Raw genomic sequence first — 21,661 nt, forward strand, 5'->3', positions numbered from 1 at the left:
CTATATATGGTTGAAATGACAATAAAAGCTTCTTGACTTGACTTGACTTTGACTAATCACCGACCACGATGGATCCCAACGACTAATCACCGACCACGATGGATCCCTACGACTAATCACCGATCACGATGGACCCCAACGACCAATCACCGATCACGATTGATCCCAACGACCAATCACCGATCATGATTGATACCAAGGACCAATCACCGGTTACCATAGATCCTAACAACCAACTAGATTTGTAAAGTTCGTCTCGACAAACTTTGATGTTGGCTTTGACGGTGCAAGTATTCGCAAAGGCCGGTGCTTTTTGGAGGCGAGTGGACATAAGGGTCAGTGTTACTTTTGGAGGCAAGTGGACAGAAAGATTGTTGGCTTCTACAAAGCCAACATAATAATTGATCCCAATTGTTCCTAATGACCAAACACTCATCACCAGTGTTCCCCAAGCGCTTTTTATCCTGAAAAATTATCCCCGAAATTCCTGAAACACTGAACTCACGATTTACACGAACATTCGAGCTAACCATCATTCACCACCCACCTCTATTCGAGTATTTACGGTAAGCCAAAGATTAACCGGAAGCAGACGTTTTGTCCTGCTGTAGAAATCCGGGGGAAGATACTGGTTTTATTGTTTATCTTGTTTTATTATTATCTCGTTATTAAGAAAAGGACGATGCTCTCGGAGGACACGGCGAGCAGCAGCAGCAGCGTTTCTTTCCACAGTCGGCTTGCGTCAGTCATGGCCCTGGTGGCTCAGACCGCTGTGGCTGAAATCAGTAAACTGTATGATGACGGGCTGCTGGTGCTTCGCCTGGAGGTCTGCAGAAAAGACTCCGAGATCGAGGCGCTGAAGACAAAACTGCAGACGGCTGAAAACGAGCTGAGGCTTGTGAAGGAGTGTCAGAGCTCAGAGAGCCTCAGTGTGACCCCTAACCTGCTCCCTGCTCCATGTACACACAGCACAGGTAAAAACAACCCTGCAGCTCCACAGTCTGCACTTTAAACACCAAACATTACGGTGCAGAAGATAGAAAACACAAAAGATTTCATTCCTCTAGGTTCATTGTGACAACATCACAGTAAATATCACTAGTCTGGAACATCTGGAAACAAGCTGAGGATGTTCTAGACATCAAGGTGAAAAGACAACAATGTGAGGAGAGAAATGAATAGAGGGAGGAGATGGAAACGTTAGACGTGTCATTGTGGATCTGTCCCTTGAACCCTATGCATGAGGATATATTATTATTTATATATATTGAGAGAGAGAGAGAGAGAGAGAGAGAGAGAGAGAGAGAGAGAGAGAGATCTATATATCTAAATTATAATATATAATCTAGATTATTTTTCTCTACAAAATAAAGTTTTGTTTGTTGAAGTGCTTTTGTAAAACACTGTTCTATTAATCAAGTGTTCATAAACTCTTATAATTTTGTTCTACACTGTCTGTATACATACACACACATACACACACACACACACACACACACACACACACAGGTGTGAAAAAGTTTGGCCCTTTCCTGATTTTTTTTTGCATGTGTCACACTTTAACGTTTCAGATCATGAAACCAATTTAAATATTGGTCAAAGATAAGTAAACACAACATGCATTTTTTAAATGAAGGTTTTTATTATTAAGTGGGAAAAAAAAAATCCAAACCTACATGGTGTGAAAAAGTGTCTGCCCCCTAAACCTAATAACCCTTAGCAGTGAGAACTGGAATCAAGCGTTTGCAATAACTTGCGACAAGTCTGTTACAGCGCTGTGGAGGAATTTTGGGCCACTCGTCTTTGCAGAATTGTCGTTGGAGCCACGTTGGACGGTTTTCGAGCATGAACCACCTGTTTAAGGTCATGCCACAGCATCTCAATAGGATTCAGGTCAAGACTTTGCCACTCCAAAGTCTTTTTGTTTTTCTTTAGCCATTCAGAGGTGGACTTGCTGGTGTGTTTTGGATCATTGTCCTGCTGCAGAACACAAGTTCGCTTCAGCTTGAGGTCACGAACAGATGGCCACACATTGTCCTTCAGGATTTTTTGGTAGACAGCAGAATTCATGGTTATATTTATCACAGCATGTTTTCCAGGTCCTGAAGCAGCAAAACAGCACCAGACCATCACACTACCACCACCATATTTTACTGTTGGTATTATGTTCTGAAACACGGTGTTAGTTTTACACCAGATGTAATGAGACACACTTTTCACATAAGTTTAACTTTTGTCTCATCAGTCCACAGAGTATTTTCCCAAAAGTCTTGGGGATTATGAGGATGTTTTCTGGCAAATCTGAGACAAGCCTTTATGTTCTTTTTGCTCAGCAGCAGTTTTCGTCTTGGAACTCTGCCATGCAGGCCATTTTTGCCCAGTCTCTTTCTTATGGTGGAGTCCTGTACTTCTTTGGATGTTGTTGCGGGGTCTTTTGTGACATCTTGGCTGAGTCGTCGCTGTGCTCTTGGGGTAATTTTGGTCAGGCCAGCCACTCCTGGGAAGGTTCACCACTGTTCCACGTTTTCACCATTTGTGGATAATGGTGGTTATCACTGTGGTTCACTGGAGTCCCAAAGCTTTAGAAATGGCTTCATAACCTTTTCCAGACTGATAGATCTCAATTACTTTCTTTTTCATTCGTTCTTAAATTTCTTTGGCTCTCAGCATGACGTGTAGCTTTTGAGGATCTTTTGGTCTACTTCACTTTGTCGGTCAGGTCTTTAAGTGATTTCTTGATTGTGAACAAGTGTGGCATTAATCAGGCCTGGGTGTGGCTAGAGAAATTGAACTCAGGTGTGATACACCACAGTTATGTTTTAACAACAGGGCCATGTGGGTTTGGATTTTGTTTTCCCATAATAATAAAAATCTTCATTTAAATCTACATGTTGTGTTTACTTGTGATATCTTTGACTAATATTTAAATTTGTTTGATGAAACAAAACTAATGTTTTAAAGTAAGACGAACATCAGGAAGGCGCCAACACTTTTCCACACCACTGTGTATAGATATATAGATATCTCACATTGGAGAACAAAATTAGATCAGTTTATGAACACTTGATTTTTTTCAGGAATAATGTTATATTCATTGCTCAACATTTGAAGGGATTTTTGTTGTGCATATTCCATGCTAATAGAACAGTGTTTTACAAAATAACCAAAGCACTTCAACAAAAAAAATCAACGATCAAAATTAATGACTGTAGCGCAGAGAAAGATTACAACTAAAATTATCTGAAGGTTTACAACAGAAAACAGTTAGTAGGAAGCTTGAATGACGTCAGAATATCTGCGACCACAGGACGTCACTAGTCTATCACACTGCTCGGGTGTGATTTTGGTCCACTCTTCTTAGAATCTCTTCCAAAGTTCAGTGACTATAGTTGGTTTCTTGGCCATAACTTTGTCACCGAGGATTTTTCATAGGTTTTCTACAGGGTTTAGATCAGGACTCTTTCAGCAGGTCATTTCATTATTTCAATGTTTTCAGCTTCAAGGAACTGCTTTCCTTATTTTGCTGCGTGACAGAAGCATTGTTGTGAATGAAAATTGCTGGCTGATTGGTTGAAGACTTGGTTGGGAAGGAATCGCATGTTGTCGAAGAAGGGTCTGGTAAACATTTTCATTCACTCTGTCATGTAGCTGTACAGTATAAGAGACCCAACTCCTGCTGCAGAAAACATTCCCCAATCCATGACACTCCACCTCCATCTTTCAATGACTTCTTTACACACATTGGGTTCAGTGTTTCGGCAGTTTGACGACGGACATAACGATTCCCGTCGGACACAAATAAATTAAACTTGCTTTTATTACTGTGGACCAGTTCTCCTCTGTCCACACAAGGTTAGTATAGCCTTTTGATTCTTTCTGCTAATGAGAGGTTTAGTCACTACAGAGTGAGGTTTCAGTCCAAACGTCGAGACTCTGTAAGACCAGTCGGATCCTTACTCCGTTCAGCACTGAACTGGCGAAATCCCAGCTGCAGCGTTGAACCGATTGCCCATTGAGATTCTCCGCATTATCGTGTCCTCTCTTGCATTTGTCTTTCATGGACAACAAGCCTACTTAGGAGACTTGAATGAGTTTTGTGACGTTGTAAAGATGCAGTATTTTAGAAATCACAGATTTGGAACAAGCAACTTCTCTTTGTATGGCTGAAAGGATCATCTGGACAACCTGCTGCCAGAGGGTTTCAGTCACTTTAGAACGGCTCACCATCTTGCAAATTCAGTGAAAAGTCAGATTTAATCAATAAATAATAATATTAATAATAATAATTTATTCATCTATTTTCTCCATCTAAAATGTATCATTTAATTTCAGTCAAATTAAATTGCTGAAGGGGGGGCACGGTGGCTTAGTGGTTAGCACGTTCGCCTCACACCTCCAGGGTTTGGGGTTCGATTCCCGCCTCCGCCTTGTGTGTGTGGAGTTTGCATGTTCTCCCCGTGCCTCGGGGGTTTCCTCCGGGTACTCCGGTTTCCTCCCCCGGTCCAAAGACATGCATGGTAGGTTGATTGGCATCTCTGGAAAATTGTCCGTAGTGTGTGATTGCGTGAGTGAATGAGTGTGTGTGTGCCCTGCGATGGGTTGGCACTCCGTCCAGGATGTATCCTGCCTTGATGCCCGATGACGCCTGAGATAGGCACAGGCTCCCCGTGACCCGAGGTAGTTCGGATAAGCGGTAGAAGATGAGTGAGTAAATTGCTGAATATTTAAATGTTACCATAATAGTGACATCACAACCCTTTGATAAATTTAATATGCTGATCTCTTGGACCAGTGAGTAAAGTCTCTCACATCCATTCATATTTCGAGGGGAAAAAACATTTATGGCCATTTACAATTGAGAAAATGTAGATAATTTAGAGAATAATACAATATTTGTTAATAAAAATAAACAAACAAAGGGACAAGTTTTAGAAAGAGAAAGACGTACAAATGTACAAACAAACAAGGACAGGGTCCAGTATGTGACACTGAATTCAGTAACGACTCACCTGAGTTTCTTCCGGAGAGCATGTTTCCTCCAGGTTCGCTGATTTTTTTTTTTCTGATCTTGCATAAGAATGCCGTTGGAGGATTGTCTACGCTACATTAACTTTAATTTACATTGTCCCGAGGTGTCTGTAGCATTGGATCAGTGCTACACTTTCAGTAGAACTAATCTTTTCATCTTTCTCTGCATTTTACACTCAGCAGATTTTGGAGAATGCATAGAAGCGACAAATCAGCTTCTTTCTTGGAAACCTCATCCTTCTTCTGATGCATGTAATGGAAAGGAAAACCATCATGCAGGTGAAATGAATTACAGATCCTCAGAAGAAATAGATTCTCAGGACATTCTCACAAAGGAAACGGAGCTCACACCGACAGAGCCACATCCTTCCACAGGGAATCTGAAGCAGCCCGCATTCTGCGAGGAAGAGAGTGAACCAGACTTTCAGGAAAAGGCAGAAAATGAGATAGAGACGGTCAGTTTAGAGGAGAGCAACATTGAGTGTGTTGTGATCGAGGACAGAGAAACGCAGCCGTGGTCCTCCGTGGAGAACGGCATGGAACGTGCAGAGGACCCGGACTGCTCTATCGTTTCCGAGCAAGAAGGACATCCGCTGATCTCCTCCGTGTGGAGCGTCGGTTCTAGCACATCCAGTCCTGTGGGTGATATAACTATTACAAACAGACTCGACATAGAAGAAAGAAGACCGCAGAGGATGCCGCAGCAGCCCAGGAGCGAAGTAGAACCAACAGACCTTAACCTGCCTAAACAGGTACAACACGGAGCAAACACAGCCATCCAGCCCAGGTTTCTGCTTCCTTCAAGAACTAATGAACGCGTCATGCTCTTAAACAACACCACGATCCAGAATGGGAACCGAGCAACTGTCACAGGAAATGAAATTGCTATAGCCAGGTTAGCTCTGAGGAATAAGCCAGTGAGAGAGAAATGGTTCATATGTTCGTTCTGCGGGAAGAGTTTTGACCGCATCAGCCACCTTCAGATGCACCACAGAATTCACACCGGAGAGAAACCGTTCCACTGCAGCATGTGCGGGAGAAGTTTCTCTCAACAAAGCAACTTACGCACACACCAGAAAACACACAAGGATCTCAGGACACCGAGCAAAAGCTTTTGAAAATAAGACAATTAGAACATTTCTGTGTCATTTTTATTTTCTAGTACATAAACCAACACCTGGCCATCTTTCTTTTGCTCATTTTATTTTTTACAATAAACAAAAAAGTTGTCAACATTCTCTGTTACTGTCTTTACAAATACACAGGGGAATACAGAAATAATACACGAGTTGATGGCTTTGTCTCACTATATTTACATCTTTCGCAAATACTATACACTGCGTTGGTGACCCTTAATTATTTAAGAGCAGCCAGGGGCTAAACTAAGGTTGTAGAGAGGCATTGTTCGGTCATAAAGTAATGCAGAGCTTTAGTATTATGCATGCATCAATACAGTTTCAAACCGTAATAAAAACAGGAATCCACTGAGGTAAATAACAGACAGAAATAGCTAAAAAGCTGCTAAACCTCACTGTGCAGTTTGACCTGCTTGCTTCAGGGTCTCCCCGGTCCCTTCACTGAGCTCTCCGTCTGTCCGAGTCGCTCTGTTCCGCTGCATGACGTAGCTGCGCTGGAGATCATATACTGTATAACTACAACACAGAACATCTGCTTCCTGCAGACAGTAACGTTCAAGTCAAGATCAACGCTGTTAGCTGGGGAGATTTGCCATAACCTCAGGAACCTTTTTAATTCTCTTATGAACACAGAATTCAAAGCTAAGGACTGCAATTTTACAAGTCCTAAATTGTCAGTATCAACAAAACACTCTCTCTCTCTCACACACACACAATGAGACAGTGAGAAGACGGTGTCCCCTGAAATACTAGTTGGTTGTCCACCACCAATCACCTCCAATCCATCCGTTCTGATTTCTTTTTGTTTGTTTGTTGTTGTTTTTTTTTGGTTTTTTAAGAAGAAATCTTTCAAAACATTTAACAAATGAAAAAAAATCTGATTATTTCTCTTTTTTGAGTGGTTTCCCCTATTGTGAATGAGGTAAATAGTGTATAGATTAAGGTTTATCTTGTATTCTGTATGAACAATTAGTTGTGAGAAAACCTTGCAATAGGTATCAAATAGAAACATTTAAAACTAATATTAACTTTTGCACTCATTCGGGCTATTTTTAGCCAAATGACACAAGTCCCTACAAATTTCACAGGCACTAGTTAATATTTCGATGCATTCATCAGCTCGGACTTTTAAAACGTTGTTGTCTGCTTTAAATCTGCTGATATATCCACATCTGGACTTGCTGGTAGATGATGCCCCATGAGCTGCCTGTGGGTAGAGTAGAAAGCTGAGGTCTCCATTGGTCTTGATATGTTCTAACACGTGTTAGATATTAACACGCGCTCCACGGAGTGTCGGATGAATTCATTGGTCAGAAGACGCAGCATGCAGGATGAGCTCCACTGGACCACATAATGGACATCATTACTGGTGACCAGAAAAGCCTGCAGAGATGATGTGCTGTGCAGAATCACTTTGGCCTTCTTATTGTATGTACTGGCCACGTGGTTGCAGCAGTATAGCGTTCGGGTTAGGTTTGGGCCTCAGGACTCCGTTGGTGTACTGGAAGTTTTTCGACAGTGTCTCTAAGAGCTGATGCGAGTTGAAGGCGCTGTCTCCCTCCTCTCCCTCCGGCATGCCTTCTCTCTGTCCCCATACGTCTTTTTCTTTCCCTCCTTCTTTTGTAGCCCCTGAGCTGATGGACAATGGAGGATAGCTCGGGTCTCGCCGAAGCTCTACCTCCTAAGTGATCGAAAGAAAATGATCGAGTTACTTCTCCAGAAACCCAAACAACTCGCTTTTTTGCAATTCTTACTATTTACTGCAGGTATGGCTCTATATAGCTTTAATATGCTGATGTGACCTGCTTCACCCCAGACACAGAAACGGAAGTGCCACCGAGAACATTTCCTGATCACTTACCTGCTTTGTGCTCGAGGCTCAAGCGAGCACTTTATTCTTACTACTTCTTTACAGTTAGCCAGCATTTTTCATACACCTCAAGAGGTAAAAAGCCACAGGAATTAGAAGAGAGGCTGGATTATGGCAAGATATTCTAATAATATTTATATATTATATTTATAATAATTATAAAAATAATATTTATAAATAAAAAAATAAAATACTATTACAGCCCTGTGAAAGCAATTCTCAGGTTAACTTGCCTGTTTAAATGCAGTTATTAAACTCGCCAGGCAGCAGAAATCCAGTGCACAAACTCTAATGTGTTTTTTTTCACATTTGTCAGAGCACAGAGAGAAAATCTATTTATTTTTAGCAGACTAAACAAGTGGAATAATTAAAATTTATTGTAAAAAATTACTGTCACAGGGGCACGGTGGCTTAGTGGTCAGCACGTTCGCCTCACACCTCCAGGGTCGGGGTTCGATTCCCGCCTCCACCTTGTGTGTGTGGAGTTTGTCCGTAGTGTGTGAGTGAATGAGTGAATGAGAGTGTGTGTGCCCTGCGATGGGTTGGCACTCCGTCCAGGGTGTATCCTGCCTTGATGCCCAATGACGCCTGAGATAGGCACGGGCTCCCCGTGACCCGAGGTAGTTCGGATAAGCGGTAGAAGACGAATGAATGAATTACTGTCACAGAAGATTAATGTGCCTTTAACACATTCATACAAACAGTATATAGTGGATATAAAAAGTCTACAGTCCCTTCTTTTTTTGTGATGAGAAATGATCAAACAATTAAAAATAAGAAATGTACAATACTTTGGTTGCATAAGTATGCACACCCTTTTGTAACAGATTGTGTCAGTGTTCAGAATCGAGCATTATAAATACTACTGTAATATATACAGGTGTGTAGATTTATTATATCCACTGTACTATAGACACACATGTAGAGGAAACCTCACCAAAGACATATTACTGCTCTTTATGAAGCTCGCCACTCTTTGAATGCGGTCTTGTTTCTCTACCTCGGTCTCTTTCCTCTTCCCGCTCCCTCGCATTGAGTCACAGGACAGGTGGAGGGCTGGGCGGCCGATGCTGTCGCGATCGCCGTCTCTCTCGTCATATATGCCGGATCTCTCCTGATGAACAAGAGCATACAGTAATCACATCATTCCTGGCTCGGGTTTTGCTTTTGCATCATAAAATGATTGCACGCCACCTACTATATTATTACACCATCCCGAAATGATGGTGTCAGTATGCAACTACATGAGAGGTAACGGACAATAAATATATACAGTATATAAAAAAAACAATTATTGCAGGAGCTGCCTGGACTTCTCCTGCATTGATGTGTTGTAATACCTCTAGCGTATAGACACTGCTTCTTACAGGAGATTCCATCCTGAGTAGCATGGATTCTTCAGGCTACAGGAACAAACAAGGTGAGAAGATATAGATCATTGTACAGCCATGTTTGAACGTTCAGTTTGAGCCTTATGGCATTTCAGGTCTGTTTGTCATGCTCCTGTATAGAGGGTCATGTTTCACTCATTGAGACCAACAAGTCAATCCACATTCTTGTTTGACAGCTTTTGGCACGTCTGTGTTGTTTTTACAGTGCCATGGATGACATGGCTCATGTGTGTCTAGAGCTGCAACTGAGTAAAAAATCATTTCCTAGACATCTTAATTGGGCTTATCTGTATAAAGAGAGAAGCTCTGTTGTTTCACAGTACGTAAAAAGCCATCGCCAGGCTACCCAGACACTAGTGGAAAAGTTTCCATTTGAGAAACAATACAAGCTTTGTGTATGCTAAAGCAGGAACATGTCTATTATCACACCCCAGGTGCCAGCGTTCATGGCGTATTTATAGCATTATTGACAGAACATTCGCACGCAACAAATACAAAGCTTTTATCTATGAATACAGGTTAGAAAAAAATCCATTGGCTAATCATAAACCATACTGGATGATCTTCTGTTTAGAGATCCAGCAATCATTTAAGGTTTATGATAATTGCTCACAGTTGATAAAATACCCAAACCCCCTAAAACATAGCTTTTTAGTCAATCTTTTAGTTCTATAGATTGTCGTGTGGCAAAATTTGCTAACACAATACTAATCTTATTCTACTTTTTTCTCCTGTCTATCTGAACAGTATGTTATAGACCAGGCCTGCTAGCAAGATAACTAGTGTTTGAGGTGAACCGATATGATGGGTGTGGCTATTGTTTAACAAATTGCCGAGAATTTAATCATGTAAACTGAGACTCAGATAGCAGAACGTAATAAATGTCTTCCTGTGACAAACGTACAATGGTTCAATAGCTTGCTGAGTTATCTTAATGTGTGTGAACTAGCCGAGTTAGCTTAATGTACGTGATGAACAAAATCGTGGTTATGTTCGTCGAGTTACGTTTAACAAAAAATTGTAACAAATGCAAGCTAGTTTACTAGCAGTTAGTTAGCTGCCCGGTTAAGTTCAGGAGAAAGAAAAAAAAAATCAGCGTTAAAGTGTTAGTGGACTTTTGTTAGGATTAGACAAAGTAAAGCAAGTCTAAAACTCTTCATATACTGAAAACAAATTCCTGCTGGGGTGTCTAGCTGACACACTGCATGTTTTGCTGCATGTTTTGTTTATATATACACATGTATAAAATGTGTGTAGAGAAGTTCCTAGGATGTTTTATTAGTTTCTTGGAAACTAATTAAAATACCAAAACAGTTACTAGGAAAAAAAAAAAGTGTACGTTAGCCAACTGTACCCGCATCCTGTGGTCAGTACTGAACGAGTTAAGTCTCCTCATAGAAGTCTGCCTCGAAAGATTATTGATCTCCTCCCTGCAAGAAAAAGAGTCGACAAAGAGTTTGACATTTCAGAGTTTGAATTCAGTTTGACGTTTGATTTTGTACAATTTAAGTGTTGCTGCTAAAGGATGGCAGACTCACTTCGTCTCTGTGAGCTCCTGTTTAAGTTTCCTGGTCTTGCGTCTATGGCGGCAGGTAATCAGAAGGATGATGGTCGTCATGACAACTACTAAAACCCCGGCCGCTCCACCCACGATTATAAGGAGGAGGTTGTTGAAAGAAGCCTCCAGCTGGGATGATTTAGAGGCTACTTGAAGTGTGAGGGGAAGAAAAAAAGTTGAGTGCATTTTTCTACCAAATGGGGGCGGTGTATGTATATGAATGCAGCAGTCAGTTGATAACACGTTATTTCGTTACAGAACTTTCCTACACTGCTTGCTTTAAGTAATTCATTAACGTGCAATTTAGTTCTGATCTATAATGTTAGAAGAGAGCATTCGGAAAATGCTATGAATAGTTTATTAAGAGGTTAAAATGAAGAAAAAAAAGTGTCACTTTAAATCCTTTACTGCTTTTATGAAGGAAAAAAAACCCCAATATGAACAGGTTGAGATTTTTACTCTTACTATAGTTTTATTTGAAAACAAAAAAACAAAAATTACTGTCCCGAGACTGAAAGCGATCTTACAGTGGAAAGCAGAAGGAGCTGAAGTGAAGGGAAAAAGCCTTTTTTTTTCCCCCTCACAAGACAGATTATTTTGCAAGAAAAGCAAGTTTTTTTTAAAGCTCAACATCCATTTAGAGAGAAACAACACTTGCTTGTGTTGTGACACAGTAAACATTGTGCTATAGTGTACTATACACTACATTGGTTACAAAATCGCAAAAAAAAAAGAAAAAACATACAGAGAGGACAATATGGAGTGTCCTCATTAATTCCCACAATGCACTTTAGTCGGTTAGAGTTGAAATGAAATAAGTCATTTTCACACATTTAGCAAATATTACATCTCGATGCCACATTGCAGTGGTCATAGTTAGCGTGAGTCTTACCATGGATCTGTATATTAACCTCCGTCTTCACCGATCCCACAGAGTTTCTGGCCTCACATTCGTACACACCTTCATCGGTTTTATTTAGTGGGCGAGTGAAACGGAGCCTGTCCCCCTCCACAAACACGTCCTTGGGCAAAACCCCGCCCTTCCTGAACAGAGTCGATAAATCAGAATTAATTACGTATTTATTACATCATTTTACACAAATGTTCTTAACATTTATCATCGGTATTTGAACAGAAATTAATATAGAGGGAGGGAGGGAAGTAGAACAGTGAGGTTACAGGGGGCTGAGGTCAGGAAGGTGCAGGAGTTTAAGTATTTGGGGGCAAACGTCCAGTGTGACAAGGAGTGTGGAAAAGAGGTGAAGAGGCGAGTGGGTTGGAGTGGGTGGAGAAAAGTGTCAGGAGTGTTGTGTGTGGCAGAAAAGTGTCAGCAAGAATCAAAGGAAAGGTGTAGAAGACAGTAGTGAGAGCAGCTCTGCTGTATGGGTTAGAGACTGTAGCACTGAGGAAAAGACATGAGGCAGAGATGGAGGTAGCAGAGATGAGGATGTTGAGGTTCTCTTTAGGAGTGACGAGGATGGACAGGATTAGGAAGGAGCACACAGAAGAACAGCTCAGGTTGGCTCTTTTGGGGACAAGGACAGAGAGACTAGATTGAGATGGTTTGGACATGTACAGAGGAGGGAGACGGTTATATTGGTAGAAGGATGTTGGAGATGGAGCTATGAGGTAAAGAGGTCAAGAGGAAGGACAAAGAGGAGATATATGGATGTGTTAATGAGGATATGAAGGGAACTGGTGCGAGAGTAGAGGATGCCAAGGATCGAGCTAGGTGGAAACTGATGATTCAGATGATCCCCCTAACGGGAACAACTGAACGTAGAAGAAGAATAAATTAAAGTGAAACAAAGCAAAAGGAGATAAAAAGCTCAACACACATTCTCACAAAAAGGTACTAAAATGGATCAGTTCTGGGGTCACTGGGGTGGTACAGTCAAGTGTACACCTTCTGCACCTTTAACCTTTCTTTAATCCTTTAACTAGAAGGATGTATATAGTGTACATTTACATATTTAAGCTAATTAGCCAAAAACTAATTTAAAATATCTTTAAACGAGAATAGATTTTAAACTTGACAATGTGAAGCATTAAAACAAAAATCACCCACGTGATATAAAAATGTACAGTTTTCTGCCCTTTTTTCTCATGCAACCCTTTTTCCCAGTTAATATCTATCTGTGGTGCACTTCGTCACTCAGCCAGTAAATCTAACACACACACACACACACACACACACACACACACATACCAGAAAGAACCACTGTTGTAATGAAAGGGGTCACGTTTCCATGTACGCAGTTAAAACCAGCGTTCTCAGGTTCCAGCTCTTCAATCTCTCTCTCTCTCTCACACACACACATCTTTGCTATTCTCTTTATATAATTAATTACAATTGTGTGATAATTACAATTATGCAGTATCATATAATAGGACTGTTACATAATTCATATAGATGCCGATCAGGCCAAAGCCTGAATATTTGCATGTGTGTGATGTACGAGTGACTAAGAGCAGACAATCTGCATTGTCTGAGAACAGAAACACAGACCTTCTCGACCACAGTTGTGCCTGCTATAATGATGTCAAACCCCGAAAGATAAAAGATTGTTAAGTTTGCGTGTGCAGGCGTCACTCTTGATATACCTTCCGCACACTGTCTCTAATCAAACTAAAACCCTGTCTTTTGGTGCCCATTAAAATGATATTTAAAGCAGAGCTCTGTCATTTAAGGCTTAGGATGTGTCTCCTTGTTTGTCTCCCTCCTCCTCCTCTCCTCTACTCTCGGTCTTTTCTCTCGCTGACTGGTTTCTCTCCATCTCTCCCCCCACCTCCCGCTCTCACCCGATGTGAAATCAGGTCTCCCCACTGTCTGTCTAGTAATAGGTTGTAATGCTACACCACAGCTTTTATTTTACACTAAAAAGAACATTTGAATAAGCGGCGCTCAGGGAGTTTAATGCCTTTTGTGTATGATTACATGTAGTGAAAGAGGCTGGTCCAGGTGGGTATGATGTGCTTTTTCTCCTGATGATATGGAGATTCTTGCAGAGTCATGGATTTTTTTTTTTTTTTGGGTAAACAGACAGATCATATGGAGATAAATGATGATGAGTGTCATGAACAGAGGAGGGTAAAGAAAACTGATGTTACATAAGCTAAGTGTTGTGGGCAAGGAAATGCAAAAACAGAAAGGCCAGGAAGACGTTTTTGGGTGCTCAAACACAAACACATGCAGGCGGAGAGAGACGAAGAGACAGGCAGGAGGTACCTGGTCCAGGTGAAGTTGTGTGGGGGAGGATTTCCAGCACCCTCGCACTTGAGCTCAGCTCCATTCCGATTAATGGCCCAACTTTGATCGTATCCAGAAACGATAGCATCAGGAGGAACTAAACACACACACACGATTAATTCATATGACAAATTTTATTTATTAAAGCATATTACACACCACATTAATGTCTTATTTATTGCCTCGTGAGTTATGAGGAAAAGAACATCTCACTTTTTACACCAGTCACTTCCTGTTTGAATTTTGCTTTCACAGTTACAGCTAAGTGCAAAGTGATTTGCCTAAGCTTTGTGACACCTACAAAACTTCATTTCATATTCATTGAATGGTCATTGGATACAGTGTCCTGTATCGATATTAACTTAGCAGTTATCTTTATTCTCAATCTCAGAAGTTTTATAAACATTGGCTAGTTATATTATGTAAATGTTACTTGCTCTGGTGTTGAAATCTCCCCCACACCAGCCAGTTCTCTCTTACCACACAACAGCTAAAAACATGCTTCCTCTGAGACACATGAGGTCGTCCAACACACTCATAGGATGTCGGTGGACACCAAGAATAAATTCATATATTATATCTTGCCAGTTACAGAGAAAGGAAAAGTGTATAGATGTATAGATTAGATTTCTAGCCAGAACGTTGCATATTGCTATAAGCTGAACCAACAGGAAGCCAGCATTGATCATCATAAACCAGAAAAAAAAAAAAGAGAGTGTTTGCATAGTAAACATAGCAATTACCTCAAACACAAGTGAAACTTTATCAGCCTGAAACTGATTAGTGTTTTGTGGCTGCTAAATTTGGCTAGCTAGAAACTTCAAGCAGATTGAACTACAAGCCTGGACAAGTTGAAATAGTACATAAACCCTTATCATGTTACTTGAGAAATATTTATATATTATTAAAATGAAGTCTTGCATATCCACATGACTACTTCCATGTTGTTATGGGAACTTTGATTTCTTCACATATTTTGTAAAGAAATCAACGTCTAAAAACAGGAAGTGATTTGTGAAGAAAAGTGATATCATCTAAAGAAGACATTACAGGCTCATGAGGATAAATAGAATGAATAGAATGCAGAACAAAACAACTTTTGCCAGATAAATCAGACGCACAACGTGTGCTGTGACGAAGGTTAAATCTACACCCAGAACCCTTTTGAGGAAGACTTTCACAGAGAGTAGTATTATGCCATATAGTCTGACATGAAAGTGGACTCACAGTGCACGACCAGTTGGTTGCTCAGCCTGCGAGGTTGATCTAGAGCAGGGTGCCACACCAAGCAGTCCAGTTTGCGGCCATTCATGCTGCGCAGAGGGTGCAGCGAATACTGGGAGGTGACGACCCCGTCCCCTGAGCTCCTGTTCTGTATTTGACCGGGCACGTCGGTCTCCCAGGAAAGCCGTGGTGGAGGCAGCCCGATCGCCCGGCAGGTGGCAGCCACACGGAATGACTGACCCTCCTCCAGGACGACCGGTTCCAGTGTGGAGATGGGAATCCCTGAAAAGCAGGCCAGGAACGTTTTAATTACATAACCTAGCAATGGTCGTCATACTCACACACGCCATCTCGTTACATTCTACATTCACACTAATTCAAGTACTGCATCATTAGTGATATAAACAATATTTTACACAAAAACACTACCTATATTGGAGATCTTCTTGATGGCACACTAGGCGCAGTGCGAGTGTAAAACAAGTGAGGAAAGAAAAAATAACCAATTTCAGCTTCTGTAATATTTAAGCATGACTAGTAAAAATTTCAGCTCAAGTTTATTTGAGAATAAGCCAAGCACAAAGATTCAAGTTTATCCCTAAGGAAAAATCAATACATGCAAAGTATATTTACAGTTCTAAACTTTGCATAACTGTCATGAAACGTATAAAACCAACCTTTAAAATAAGTTATGGTCAAATGACGAAAAATGCGTGTTAAGAATTTAAGTGTTTATTCCACTTGCCTCTCACTTTTTAATAGCACTTGCTCCTTGTTTCCCGTTATATTCTATTCATTATTTGGTTGTGCCATCATATCTATTGGTAATAGTTATGCCTTCATATCTCACTTGGTAATTCTGTCTCCCACATGATACGTTTTATTTTTCTAAACTTCTCCAGTTCTGTTTTTAGGTCTTGTTATATCTAGTTTAATGACCCAATTGTCTGTTCACAAAAAAAAAAAAAAAAAAAACTTAGATTTTTATTTTAAGTTATTACTATTAAACACTGTTAATGTTAAGAAATCTCTAATAGAGCAGCTAGGCCAGACCTCCCATATCTTGTAAGTAGAGGTGTTTAGCACCTTTTTCTTGTATTCAACCCTTTAACTAGGCTTTTTGTGCAACTTTTTCTAGAAAACACAAACAGGAGAGTGAAACTACGGAAGAATGTTACAAATCTGCATCAGACAGCACTTAACAGATTTTCTGAATGGTACGTCAAAATGTTCACGTGTTTAATCTTGTTAAGAAAATTCTCAACACAATTCCGCTAATTTTTTTTTTTTTTTTTTTTTTTTTATAAAAGCATGCCTCAAAAAGTGTTTTATTGTTTTTATTTATATCACAATTTGCCAAGCATAACAATGTTTTAAAATTTATTAAGGCATTAATAAAGCAATTTGTCCTCTCTTCTGTCAGAAAATGTCAATTTACATCTTTACATCTTACTGTTATGTGTTAGATCAAGTCAGAGAAAAAGGTGAGACTTCACTTACTCCAGACAGTAAGGCTGATTTGTCTCTCGAAGTTCCCTGAAGGAAAAGTGGAGATGTGGCAGGTGTATGTGGCTTGATCTGACTCCCTTGTGCTCAGAATCAACAATGTTGAGTCTTTCATTGGATCAGAACTTGTGAAGCGCACACGGCCTGCAAAGCTAGGAAACTCTATACACACACACACACATTCAAACATATACATACATGAGATGTTCAGGTGAAGGCAACACCGAATTGGAAGGTGTGTTTTAACACAATGGGTGTGTGTATGTGTGTGTAAGCACCTTGAAGCCCCTCTGTCATGTGTCTGGTGATGATCTGCTCCTTGTCTTTGCTGCTCTTTTCTACAGACCAGGTCACCTGTATTACCTTTTCACCGTCCTGTGGTTTAAACTCACACGGTAGTCGAGTCTCCTCCTCGGCGAAGGAGAGCAGAGTCAGGGACGGAGGGGGTTGAAGAAACTCGCCACAGACACAGGCTGGTAGCGTCCAGAAGATGACAGCAAACAAGAGAAATATGTAAAACATCATTTATTTATGTTGCCATAAAAACAAAGTAGGGGTGGGGGAGAAACAGGTTTGAGCATGTGTAGTCTTAGGAGAAGAGTAGACTGTCTCTAAACTGTCAGTGGTTGTGGATTTCAAAGATTAGTGTGTGTGTGTGTGTGTGTGTGTGTGTGTGTGTCTGTCTGTGTGTGTGTGTTGAGGGGTTGGGTGGGTGCTTAGGGAGAAAAATATTTTAAGGTGAATAACCTGTCTTTTCAGTTAATGTTCAACTGTGTCTACAGACTTTTAAAAAAAAATAACACAAGGACGTTAGCAGCTCACTGACATTCAGACACAAGGACATTCCCACACTCACACAACTGCAACACAACATTTTCAATCTTGCTCAGTTTTCAGTCCTGGGACAACAGACATTTCTGATCACCTCTTTCTCTTGTGTTTCTGCACACTGGCTGTTCTGGCGTTTCCTGTTCATACTGATATTTACATAAAGACATGAAACACTGAGGGTGTTCCTGCTTGTCACACAACTCCTGGATGCAAGCACAAATGTACAGTAAAAATAACTCACAAACTTAATGCTTACTTTTTAAAGGCACACATTCACACGCCAAAAATCTTAAACACTTCCTCTAAGCAGGTGTTTAACAGGTGAGTAATCATTAATCACTATTCATTCTTACACCACACTCGCCTCACTAAGAATGTCACTATTCTGCCTCCAGTTTCTAGTTCTTTCTCTCTCACACACAAAGTCTCTCTCACATACACACAGTCTCTCACACACACACAGACAGTCTCTCTCTCTCTCTCTCACACACACACACACACACAGTCACTCTCTCACACACACACAGACAGTCTCTCACACACACACAGACAGTCTCTCACACACACACAGACAGTCTCTCACACACACACAGACAGTCTCTCACACACACACAGACAGTCTCTCTCACACACACACAGTCTCTCTCTCACACACACAGTCTCTCTCTCACACACACAGTCTCTCTCTCACACACACAGTCTCTCTCTCACACACACAGTCTCTCTCTCACACACACAGTCTCTCTCTCACACACACAGTCTCTCTCTCACACACACAGTCTCTCTCTCACACACACAGTCTCTCTCTCACACACACAGTCTCTCTCTCACACACACAGTCTCTCTCTCACACACACAGTCTCTCTCTCACACACAGTCTCTCTCTCACACACACAGTCTCTCTCTCACACACACAGTCTCTCTCTCACACACACAGTCTCTCTCTCACACACACACTCTCTCTCTCACACACACACTCTCTCTCTCACACACACACTCTCTCTCTCACACACACAGTCTCTCTCTCACACACACACAGTCTCTCTCTCACACACACAGTCTCTCTCTCACACACACAGTCTCTCTCTCACACACACAGTCTCTCTCTCACACACACAGTCTCTCTCTCTCACACACACAGTCTCTCTCTCACAAACATACGGTCTCTCTCTCTCACACACACACACACACACACACACGGTCTCTCTCTCTCTCACACACACACACACACACACACACACACACACACACTCACTCACACACTCACTCACACACTCACACACACACACACACACACACACACACACACTCAAGACTATTCCTAATTGAGATCAATTAAGCTATGAATCTGTACTCACCAGTTACTGCAGTCAGTATTAGTGCAAAATAGAGCGACATTTTCTTCATTTCGTGGTTCAACTTTGCTCCAATAAATCACCAGTTTTAAATTCGATTGTAGATACTGCAAATAGTGTTTTTTTTGTTTGTTTATGTCCCAGTTTCTCACACAATATGAAACTTCTACATTAAATCATGGCGCTCATTAAACTCTGTCACTTTATCCCCAGTGCTCTTACACCTCAGTCTGCAGTACAAAAGTCCAGTGAAGTCCAGTGAAGTGAAGAAAATAAAAAAAAAAATGAAGAAAACAAAACGTCCTTAAACGCAACAAACACACAAAACAATCAAAACCGAGACATTATTTCCAGCTCTTTGTAATCACTTCACCACGTAGCAGCTGCACGAACACAACGACACCCTCGCGCTCTACCTCACAGGTGAAACGTTCAAACGAACACCTGTTCGCGTGCGTGAGGCTCAAGCCACGCCCACTTCAGGTTACCAAGTTCTCCTTTGATAAAACGGAAGTTCCTGCGAAATCTGGAGTGGAGAGAATTACTCATGTATCCTTCTAAAGATACAAGTGTAAGTGAAAATATTGCTCAAGAAATAATTATTATATACTACACTATTTCTTAAAGGGAAAGTTATAATAATAATAATAATAATAATAATAATAATAATAATAATAATAATAATTTAAATACTACTACTACTACTACTAATAATAAGTGGTTAAGGCGTTCGACTACTGATCGGAAGGTCATTGGTTCGAATCCTAGGTCCACCAAGTTGCCACTGCAGGGCCCCTGTGCAAGGCCCTTAACCCTCAATTGCTCAGGTGTATAAACTGAAATAAAAACGTAAGTCACTCTGGATAAGAGTGTCTGCTAAATGCTGTAAATGTAATAATAATAAGTATTATTATGATTATTATTTTAATTATTATTTATTATTGTTGTTTTTAATATTATTGTAATAATAATAATAATAATAATAACACTGTAGGTATATAAGTTAAACATGTGGAGGAGGTATAAACATTTATGCAGTTTTATATTAAGAGAACCGTTCATGTTTGTCTTGGCATTAGCTGCAGTGATGTCTGCAGGAAATAATTCGCTTTGGGGCACGTGGACCAGACAAACCAGTTCCGTCTCGAGCGCCTTTTTTTCCCAAATGAATCCCCAGCGGCATTAAATGTCACAGCAAAGCAGATCAGAATAAAAAAAAAAACATGCAAAACAAACGGCAGAAAATTCTTCTGGAATTTGTGTTCGCGACACACTTACGAGAAAAATGTCTTGACTGTGCGACAGTGTCATCTAGTGGCTTTAGACTTGGACATTAGCATGCAAGACATAATGTGTCTGATAAATTAGCTCCAAGTTCATGACCCATTTCTTTGTTTACTTACTTACTTTAATTATTTATTTTTTCCTGTAAAAATTCCACAGAACTTTTAGCACAGAATTATGTGACTGATACTAAAATATTTAAATTCATTATTTAAATGTGTACAATAATATTTTGGCTATTTATGGGCTTTTTTTATTCTACCTTCAAATGACAAAAAAAAAAATATATATATATATATATATATATATATACCCTAGACCCAAGCTGACTGTTTTTACACCTACTTGTTTTTCAGTGATCAAGGTTTGGATTGAACCCATTTATTCATTTAAGTGACCGGTCAAACCAACAGCTTATACTGTTATACTGTGGTAGAAGTTAGAAAAAAATAATTAAATGCATCACATAAAGACTGAACTGGGTCATAGCTATTTATATAAAGATAAATGTAGAAGATACACTGAGAAAGAAAGAAAGAAAGAAAGAAAGAAAGAAAGAAAGAAAGAAAGAAAGAAAGAAAGAAAAAGATGAAGACCAAGATCACGCATACATTTAACCTGTTATTTTACGCAGTCGATATTTCTAAATAACAAAGATAAATGTGACACCCATCCTGTTAGGGATATTAATATCCTTTACTAACTTGTACACCCAGCTTTTGTTTTTTTAGACTCTTTGTATCATCCAAGCCCTTATTTGTTCCTGACTTATCTGTTATAACTCTGCCAGATGTCACACACTGCCTTCTTTAAAGTGCAGTCTTCTTGTGTGAGTCATGGCTGGTTTTGACTTCTTTCTTATGCTTGTTTTCAATCAAGTCAAACCCAGGAACAACGTGTGCAAGGCAGGAATACACCAGGAACAACAGGAAGGCTGGTCTATCACCACACCATGTTTACACACATCCACCTCTTATGTCTATAGTCTAAAATGTCACCATAGTGTCCTGTATTTAAATTATTTTTCTGCCACAGGTTTATGTCATTTTTGTTTTTTTATTTTTAAAATATTGTAAATAAAAGCACACAGTAAAAAGAACAGACTTTTCCCCCTTAATAATTTATTTGTTCTTATCAGTGATTTGAACTCTTTTTTTGAAGGTGTCTATCTGCACATTCATCACCTTCGGTCTTCAAGCAAATTACTAATATTTAATAGCACTGTGAT

The 21,661-nt window shown here is 40.2% G+C and overlaps 3 protein-coding genes across 6 annotated transcripts in view; 1 reads left to right on the forward strand and 2 right to left on the reverse strand.

Annotated features, from left to right (window-relative positions):
• Nucleotides 1–591: 591 nt before the first annotated feature.
• LOC132845716 (zinc finger protein 16-like) lies at nucleotides 592–6,263 on the forward strand. 2 transcript variants are annotated; one of them, XM_060869918.1, is made up of 2 exons: nucleotides 592–974; nucleotides 5,209–6,263. In XM_060869918.1, the coding sequence occupies exons 1-2, from the start codon at nucleotides 683–685 to the stop codon at nucleotides 6,144–6,146; spliced, it is 1,230 nt and encodes a 409-aa protein (XP_060725901.1). In that variant the 5' UTR covers nucleotides 592–682; the 3' UTR covers nucleotides 6,147–6,263. The 2 variants fall into 2 exon arrangements, with proteins under 2 accessions (XP_060725901.1, XP_060725910.1); XM_060869927.1 differs by having other exon boundaries at nucleotides 5,212–6,263.
• nectin4b (nectin cell adhesion molecule 4b) lies at nucleotides 6,162–19,621 on the reverse strand. Of its 3 annotated transcripts, none has more exons than XM_060869872.1 (11): nucleotides 19,153–19,621; nucleotides 17,242–17,436; nucleotides 16,958–17,125; nucleotides 15,461–15,739; nucleotides 14,213–14,330; nucleotides 11,876–12,027; nucleotides 10,964–11,132; nucleotides 10,780–10,855; nucleotides 9,375–9,437; nucleotides 9,035–9,148; nucleotides 6,162–7,845 (listed from the first exon to the last, which is right to left on the reverse strand). In XM_060869872.1, exons 1-11 carry the CDS (start codon nucleotides 19,199–19,201, stop codon nucleotides 7,588–7,590), a joined length of 1,641 nt encoding a protein of 546 aa, XP_060725855.1. In that variant the 5' UTR covers nucleotides 19,202–19,621; the 3' UTR covers nucleotides 6,162–7,587. The 3 variants fall into 3 exon arrangements, with proteins under 3 accessions (XP_060725855.1, XP_060725846.1, XP_060725838.1); XM_060869863.1 differs by having other exon boundaries at nucleotides 8,972–9,148; nucleotides 10,964–11,129; nucleotides 19,153–19,620; XM_060869855.1 differs by having other exon boundaries at nucleotides 8,972–9,148; nucleotides 19,153–19,620.
• A 1,913-nt stretch (nucleotides 19,622–21,534) lies between these two features.
• Nucleotides 21,535–21,661, reverse strand: part of fcer1gl (Fc receptor, IgE, high affinity I, gamma polypeptide like) — a 5,115-nt gene continuing 4,988 nt past the window's right edge. The window contains exon 5 of the mRNA XM_060869954.1: nucleotides 21,535–21,661. This exon is cut by the window's right edge and continues 324 nt beyond it. The gene's annotated coding sequence lies outside the window, so the exon portion shown is untranslated.

Source organism: Tachysurus vachellii, chromosome 1 (genome assembly GCF_030014155.1).
Source record: "Tachysurus vachellii isolate PV-2020 chromosome 1, HZAU_Pvac_v1, whole genome shotgun sequence".
Taxonomy (NCBI): Eukaryota; Metazoa; Chordata; class Actinopteri; order Siluriformes; family Bagridae; genus Tachysurus; species Tachysurus vachellii.

Excerpts from the sequence above, each read along its gene's own strand:
- LOC132845716 (XM_060869918.1), top strand. The coding sequence starts at position 683 with ATGCTCTCGGAGGACACGGCGAGCAGCAGCAGCAGCGTTTCTTTCCAC. Across the intron at positions 975-5,208 it reads TCCATGTACACACAGCACAG|CAGATTTTGGAGAATGCATA; the intron begins GTAAAAACAACC and ends TTTTACACTCAG.
- nectin4b (XM_060869855.1), bottom strand. The coding sequence starts at position 19,201 with ATGAAGAAAATGTCGCTCTATTTTGCACTAATACTGACTGCAGTAACT. Across the intron at positions 17,437-19,152 it reads AATACTGACTGCAGTAACTG|CCTGTGTCTGTGGCGAGTTT; the intron begins GTGAGTACAGAT and ends GGACGCTACCAG. Across the intron at positions 9,438-10,779 it reads GTACTGACCACAGGATGCGG|CCTGAAGAATCCATGCTACT; the intron begins GTACAGTTGGCT and ends TTGTTCCTGTAG.